Genomic DNA, 8,887 nt, shown 5'->3' with positions numbered 1-8,887 from the left:
TTTCAGTGTTAAGACACTTGACATAAATTCATATTTGAATGCATGTATGTATGTATATTAGGGTAGTCATTAAATGTATGAAGCAAATTTTTACATAAGATTTCCTAAGCCTCAACCCGTACGTCGATGCTACTATAGTCGAAGTAGTCACATATTAATTTTGGTCCCGATTGGAGACGGTTGAGGCGTGTCGCACAGGGGGCAAATTTCAGATTCCTCTGTGAAGACTCAAAAAATCAAAGTTAACTTTTTTTTTATCTAATACCCAAAATCGATACTACCGTAGTCGAAGATATTGCATATTAATTTTGGTCCCGATTGGAGACGGTTAAGGCGTGTCGCACAGTGGTCAAGTTCAGATTACCCTATGAAAACGTCTTAGCCGACTCCAATAGGGACCGAAATGTAATGGCTATTAAATGAAAACGATATTTTTAATTTTTTGAGTCCACAGAGGCATCCGGCCTTTGACCCCTTTGCAACATATGCCTTAACCGACTCCAATCGGGACTAAAATTTATATGTGATACCTGTGACCGTGGTATTACCGCTTGAGGGGGTGAGACTTAAGAAATCGTTTGTTTGGTTTTAAGGACCACCCTAATGTATATATACTTACATATACATACATAAGTACATATTTGGGGAATTCACAACGGTGTCGTAAGTGTCTTATTGTTGTATGTCGTATTACGTAGGTTCGCAAAGTACCATCAAAGTCATATTATAAATTTTCTCATTTAGTTAAGCTTTTAAAGTTTACGCCATACAACAATACGACACTTACGACATCGTTGTGAATCCCTCAATTGTATATATGTATGTTTATAAAAATGTCGGTATACAGATATAAAACCCGAATCTATGCCGTGTGAATATGTTATTACATGTGCCACACAGATTTATGCTTGGACAATTAATCACTAATGAGTCCATTTTTTACCGTTTGATTAAATTACGCGAAAATAATGTTTAAAACATTCAAGTGTTTATTGTTTGCTTACCGCAACACTTTGAGACACTTGTAGTTTTGTGTTTATAATTATGACCCTATTTGATATCTAATTGATTTTTTAAAGTTTAGTTGTGAATAAGTACTTAAACTGGTTTACGGTAATAGAAGGTTAAAGTTTTGGTTAGTTTTAATTTTCTTTTTCATGTAGTAACACACCTTTTTGTTGTTTTCTTATTCAAGAAGTGGCCAGAAAGAATTGCGTAAGTAATTGATTTACGCATATTGCTGCCGGAAGCTTTTTATTAATTATTGTCACAAGTACAGTGATATTTGCTTCGTGTTTTTTTTTTCTTTCGAATGAAAAGTGTAATGCGGTTATATTTTGCTAAAGGCGTGACAGGTTTATTATCTTTTAAATATCCTCGAATTAAGCGCAAATGAGGAAAAATAAGACCTTCCTTTTTTTGCAAATTATAGCGAGGTTCGTGTAACAATTGAGAAAAATTCGTTATCTCTAAGTAAGTTGTGTTTGAGCAAAATTATTGCCAACAAGTGCTACTTTGCACTGAATAGGCAATTGAGAAGTAAAGACCTCTCTCGACGTACAAAAACCACACTCTATATGTCACTCATCATGCCCGTGCTGGTATATGGCACAGATGCATGGACAATGACAACATCTGATAAGGCAGCTTTCGGAGTTTTCTAGAAAAATATTCTTTTGAACGTTGAGCTTTATGAGGTTTACAACGATATGGACACAGTGAGGTGGATTAAAATACGCGAAACGAAGGACTAGCTTTGTTTGACATGGCCAGAATCGCTTAGACGGTTACAGCGCCAATCAATAGGAAGAAGTTGTGTTTGCAGTTTAAATATAAGAAGATATAAAATAAGAAGAGGGCTTTTCACAGCATAGTTCCCTGTTTAACTTTGGTCACAGTTTATTTTTTATTTTTCTCCAAAGTCCACAAACTTACTTTGAACTTCGTCGATGCTATTATTTTCACCTTAAAACTCTGAAAGGACTTAAACGAACGGATTTCCAAGTGTGCGTAATACCCTCCTGTATAAAGTCGAGAAATGTCATAAAAGGTGTCTAGGGTATTCAGTAAAATACATATATTTTTTATGCGTGAGAGAAAGCTTTCAGAATTGCCTTGCTATCAGAGAATATGAATATTCGTTTCCTCTCTGTAAGTCTTTCGTGATAGTCTAGAGGTGCTTTACGCCTCCCTTTATATTTGGTTATAAAGCTATATTTTTTACAAATTTTTTAACATTAAAATTCATTAGGGGTATTCCCTGAGCCTTGTAAAGTCTTTGCACGGTGCACGGATTCCACGGTTTGTAAAGCTGTCCCATAAGAAAACCGGTTTTTACCGTACAATCTGTGCACCGTGCAAGAACTTTGCAAGAGTTAGAGAATATCCCTAATGAATTAAAATAAATAATAGGGGTATTCACGATCCGGTGCATACTGTCTAGCATGGTGCATAGATAGCATAAATAGCATGATTGGCGAATTTTGGGGTTGTTGTGAACATATGAAACAACAACAAATTTATCCAATCATGCTATAGTAATAATCATACACATGCATAGCATTATAACCAGGAAGACGTGAATACCTTAATTGTGTACACAGTACTTAGTTTCTCAATTTGATATCGTATAATTTTGGCCATGCCAATATAATTTAATTATATAAGCGTACACAATCTAATAAGTTTTGTTTGTTTAGCCTTTTTAATTACTGCTTTTATCTATTATGGCAATTAAAAAATACTTATGGACCGTTTATTATTTCATTACTTGAAGTACTTCAATTCAGATTGCTAAATCAGCGCTAATTTCTTCATATAAGCATACATATGTTTGTATGTCTATGAATATGTATTTCTTTTACTCTTATAAACACGCAAACATTTTTTGTTTAAATAATTATTTTCTGCCAAATTTTAATGTATGTCCATGATAAACTGGTTAATATTGGCAGCAAAAACTCAATAACGTCTCGCTAATCATCATAATTAAACAAAAGAACCAAACTTCGCCAGACATTTGCAAATTCTCGGCTGTAGACGCATTAATCAACTTAATTTTGGACATGAAAAAGGAGTTTTAAATAAAATCTTTTAAATGTACATAGTACGTATGTATGTACTTTTTTCGAAAAAACCCTTAATTCAATAAAATTTTCGCACATTCCTTGACATGGCTTTACTCAGCGAGACTGTTTACACGACAAAAAAAAAATATTTGAAAGTTTTCCATTGCCTGCTGAGGGGCGACAACTATTAGGAAAACACCATGTGGATGTCGATGAGACCAGGGAACCCATACAGAGTACATATAATCAAACTGCTTTTGGAGTAACTTTTATAACCAGACCTTTTCGACATTCAGATATCGAATTTGGGCTGTACTTCTAATCGCGGAGCTACGGCTTAACAGCTAATATGGAGATTATAAGTAACTTTCATCCCCTGAAAGAGATCTTGAGACAAGAGAAAGTCTAACCTGACTGAACTAAAAGTCAATTTTAATATGTAATTCCAAGGGCATTCATCATGCAGAATGAAAGACACAAATCCACGAAAAATTCAATTGAAAAATAAGCCATCGAAGATACGAATTTATATGTATATACTAGGGCTGGACTATTCGCATATTCTAATATCCGGATATCGATGTGGATTATCTGTTGGCACGAATAAAATATGGTTAATATGGATATCCGGTTAATATTCGTGTTTGCAATTTATTCGGATATCTGGTTTGTTTTTATTTTTACGAAACGAAATTTTTATTTCCCAATACCAGGTGCTCATACACATAAAGTAGAAAGTTTCCTATAGGAATAAGTTTGTTTGTAGAACTTTTTAACTCGTTTCACAAAGATGAATTTTGGAAATTTAAAACTTGTTGCTTCACATGTATGAGCGCCCGATATTGGGAAAGGGGACTATGGTTTTGATCAAATAAAACAGTTAAATAAAAAATAGTGGCCGATTTTTCTATAAAGTATCAGAGCCAGAATTGTCAGCGACATTTTTTCTAAGCGACAGTGACAATACTGGAATATTGTCGATAATGGTGCCGACAATTGTCACTGTGACAAAATTGTCGCGACAATAGCGACAAAACTAAATAACTCCGTCGGAAAATTTTCACAGGAGAATTTTGTAAAATTATTTATGTGATGATCACTTTTCCAGAATTTGAATATTTCTTAAAACTAAAATAATGCAAATGCAATAATTACTTATAAATTTCACATGACTGGCGATAATTTTGTAAACGACAATGACAATTTGTCACTTTTCGAATGGAATTTCTCATGGAATTGAAGCGGTGGTGACAATTGTTTTTATGAAACAAAAAATCCACCAAACTGTCACTGACAATACGTAAAATGCCAGTCGTTACAAAATTATCTCTGTTACTTTATGACATAGGCCCCGGGCCGTCCTGTGTTGCATTTTATTGATAAATATCTGATATCCGGGGACCTTAAGAAAATCCGGATATTTGGATATTCGCATATTATTTTAACTTCCGGAATATCCGGAATTTTCGTTTAGGTCTCCGGATATGCGAATATTCGGTTTATCCGGATAGTTGAAAATCCGGATGAAATTCCCGCCCTAGTATATACATAAGTTGGCCAAAATCAGCTAAATATATTTCTCTTCAAAATATTCCGGCGAATCTCTAATTTTCCGCATATCCCCGCGAATTTAAACAAAATACCGTGGATTTTTTTTTTAAATTAAAATGTTGAAGTCAAACTTGTAGTCACAAAAGAACAGCAAGCATCAAAGAACTAGTTTAACACGCTTTTATAATTTAAAAATTTCTAAAGCGCAAATGAAACAAACCCGAAAAAAAAGAAGATGACTGTCTTTAGTAAAATTCTAGTTTCCATGCTTCACTTCGTTCCACTTTTTTCTTTTCTATTAAAATCATTTACATAATAGACATGTATGTACTTGAAATACATACAACAACCAACCAAATTAAACTTTTGCAAAGAAACATGTTTAAAAATTTTTGTGAATCATGACAGAACAATTAAAAAGATTTATCACTTATGCAGTTCTGGATTTTCTAGATTTCTAGATTGAAGTGCAACAAAGCGTTTGGGCAACTATAAGAATATTTTGACAATAAATAAAAATGTACATAAAAGTAGATAATATGTACATATGTATGTATGTATGTATTTATATTTCACAATTAGCCTTGAAATTAAGTTTAAAAGCAATTTATCCACTGAACATGTTAAATAATTGCCATATATAAGACATTTTTTTTTCATATCGAGCACCAAACTTGGTGTCACACTTTCGAAATAAGCTAACGCGTATTCGAGAAATTTTTTTTCTTTCTTTTTTTTCTTCGGAGATATGATCTGTCAAAGTTTGAATTTTTCGATTGAACAAGTTGTTCAACAACTGTGTGTGTTAACGAAGCGATATTCTGCCGAAATCCGCAATAAAATCTGCGTTTTTCTAACTTTAGTCCTGCAATTGCCATGCCCATTTCTAGGGGTTTGTCGCCTTAAAGAAAAATCTTGCCTACTTACTATTACATCTGGATAAGTATTCGATCGGAATCCGTAATAAAATTTTACTTTTTGCAAAAACCCGATGTTTAACACCTTACCAAATATGTATGTCTCAACATAAGTTTTCGAAAACAAATTACAAAAAACAAAAAAAAGAAAATTATTTTAAAAATAGTTCTTGAAAAACGCCCATTTTTTATTGAGAATTAAACAAGGTTTACGATGGTATAATTTTAAATACCTAATTTACTGGCCTCTACTATGAAAATCAACTTTAAAAAGTTCAACTGGTAATAGCTAAGTTAGCCGTAGGATAATCTTGACCATTTTATATATAGAAATGTTAAGCCCGCTTCATTAATCAATCAAAAAATTTATCTTAAACCTACTAAATATTGTTTGAGAGATACATATGTATAACTTATAGAGTACCGATCTTGGCGTTTTTCTCAGTAGATCTTGTAAGATTAATTAGCAGTTGGCTCACGAAAATTAAGTGTCTAAATGAAGGACAATACCTAATATCTGAACAATAAGTTGTATGGCAAATATATGTACATATGTCGTAGTTGTACGATTTTGCAGGTTCTGATAAATGACTAATAACATTATTTAATTTTTGATCATTTTGGTAAGCTCTTTCTTCTTTTGCTGGTGCCTACAAACATCGGGCCAATTTTATAATACCATTTCATTTTCATGAAAGGTATACACAAAATTAGTTGTTTCTGAACAAATACGGAAATTAACTTCTTGTTTTTTATTGCGATGCTAAGTATGTATAAAATCAGCTACAAACAATTTACTACTACTACTATTAAATACCACTTAAACCTGAAATTAAACTTAGCATACTTAGATGAGCTACTTTGATTTATAGCAATCTTAAGTTTTCAGTAAGTTTAAATGCAACTTTTATGTGCAACTCCATAAAAGTCTGTTTAAATTTGCAAAAAGACGGAAAAAATAAATAAAAGCTTAGAAGGCAAATATCGTCGATTAAAGTACAAAACCGCGTATCAACAAAATGCGAAATCGCGTATGTGAGGTTACATAAATTATTTTCTAGATTCGTAAANGTAAGTTTAAATGCAACTTTTATGTGCAACTCCATAAAAGTCTGTTTAAATTTGCAAAAAGAAGCAAAAATAAATAAAAGCTTTGTAGGCAAATATCGTCGTTTAAAGTACAAAACCGCGTATCAACAAAATGCGAAACCGCGTATGTGAGGTTACATAAATTATTTTCTAGATTCGTAAAAACACTCATATTTCAATCGCATTTCTGGCTAGTATATTTCCATACGAATGGATAAGGATTGAGCCAAGAGCTTATGGGAGCAAATTTAATTTTTGGCAGCACGCGGTTTTGTACTTTAAAGGACGATATGCTTTTAGCTACATCTGTATGTGTGTATGGGCAAATATATACACTATGGAGCAAAAGTGCACACTCAACCGTATTTTCTGCACTCAGAAATCTCGAAGTAATGAAATAAGTCATAAAAATGTTTTTGGTCTTTATTTGAGGTTAGATTCTCTACAAAAGGACGTATCAAATTTCAACCTTAAAACTGAGATATAAATGTGATGAAATAAGCAAACTTTCAAACTGCTATTGCTATCAGCTGCAAGCAACGATCTCAAACCGAATGAAATTTTGAATCACTTGTGGAAAGAAAAAAAATTGTTACAGAAAATAAATACATAGGCGTAGTCCCCACGAGCCTTCACAACGCAATTGCCGTTGATTTTTAGCATTTTTTTGCTGGCGATGTTGTGCATTTTCTTCCATACAAAATACGTTCGACGATTTTTTTTATGATGAGCAAAACCTTCAACAAAAAAAATTGCGAAAAATCAACGGTAAGTCCTAGATACTTGAAACTTGCACTTTTTTATACTAAACGGCATTCCCAAAATCTGTCCAGAAAAATCTAATTAAAAAGGTGGATTTTTTTTTTAATATTGCACAAAGCTTGAAACTTGGATTTATACGGTTTTTGTAGGTAGTGCTGTGCTGTAATATATTTATTTGTAAGTATATTTCACTTTAAGAAATAAATAAATAAAATAAATTGAATTAAATAACCAAATATAAGTTGTTAAAACATGTTAATAGTTGGTGCGCTTATAATTTTGACACGGGGTGTACACTTCAAATAAAGGCAAAAACCCGATTAACCGATTTCTCTAATTCTTAATTTTTTTTTTTAAGTAAGAGTGATATCTCAGAGGTGGTATTATACTAATTTGGCTTAGACTCGATCAACGGATCATGAAGAAATTAACGGTACTCTTAAATTTTTATATGCGATTTGAGGTCAGTTTTGTTTTTGGCTTAAAAATTACTTGTCTTCATTATTATTAAAGTTATAGAGATTTAGGCATGCAGAGAGTGTACGGTTGAGTGTTCACTTTTCCTCCATAGTGTATGTACACAATGAAATGAAGATAATTTATATTGCGAACTTACCTCTTTTGCCGCGCTGTGGTTCTTGTTGTTCTTGGTGTTGTTGTGATTCTTGTTTGACGCTAGCAGCAGCACCTACGCTAGAAACTGGATGATTTACTATTTTTGTGTTGTTGATGCTGCTGTATGGATGATGGAATGAATTAATTCTACTACTATAGTTGATGTTGTTGTTTGTTTTGTTGCTGTGATGGCTGTGATTGTTGTCGCCGGAATTGACAATGACCAACGACAAAAGAATGAATAATACCGATGCGCGACTCATATTTGTGCAGTTGTGCAGCTTTTAGCGAATGGCATAGAATATTACGAATAATTGCACTGAAGAATTCACGCGTTTTTTTTTTTCAAATAATCACTACAATTTTTTCTTATGGTTAAATGATGATCACGCAGCGTATATGATGACCGCCGAGTGGTTAAATGTATGTGACTGACCGTTTGACCGGTGCGCGATAAATGCGCTTCTGCCGTGCTGATTGCAAGCGTTCAAACGAAGCTCAGCAAACGGCCGGCCACTCAAGCCAATGAGTTACAACGCTAATGGCGGCAACAGCGATGCTCCGAGCGTCTTGGGAATTGTTTCAAAGCGTTCGAAAGTGCGCAGTAGCGTACTTGTCGCTAGAAATTTGAAATTCAAATTAGACGCAGAGGTTCGTTAACGACAACAAAGGGGGGTCCAGCCGCACCGCTTGCAAAGTCGATAACGATGCGCGGCGAAATCGGTTGATCCGGTCCGTTAGAAAGCTGCCGTGGCGCGTATACTTGTTGTTGTTGATGTGTAACTACGAGTAGATATGTTTGGCGTATGCTTTTGACTACGAGTATTAACTGTATCGATAATTTGAATCAATAATAAAACAAATATACGGAAGGCAAAACTCGCG

General features: G+C 33.6%; 1 protein-coding gene across 1 annotated transcript in view; it reads right to left on the bottom strand.

Annotated features, from left to right (window-relative positions):
• Window positions 1-8,636: 8,636 nt before the first annotated feature.
• The window catches only part of Bfc (Booster for Crq), a 5,901-nt gene continuing 5,650 nt past the window's right edge, over window positions 8,637-8,887 (bottom strand). Inside the window, exon 2 of the mRNA XM_017631862.1 lies at window positions 8,637-8,831. Within this exon, the coding sequence (XP_017487351.1) occupies window positions 8,637-8,831 (195 nt within the window). The remainder of the gene's footprint in view (window positions 8,832-8,887) is intronic.

This window comes from Rhagoletis zephyria, unplaced genomic scaffold, assembly GCF_001687245.7.
Source record: "Rhagoletis zephyria isolate East Lansing unplaced genomic scaffold, Rhagoletis_zephyria_1.1 Rzeph_scaffold_09347, whole genome shotgun sequence".
NCBI lineage: Eukaryota > Metazoa > Arthropoda > Insecta > Diptera > Tephritidae > Rhagoletis > Rhagoletis zephyria.
Note: the sequence above shows the minus strand (reverse complement) of the source record. Positions and strands in the feature narration are given on the sequence as shown.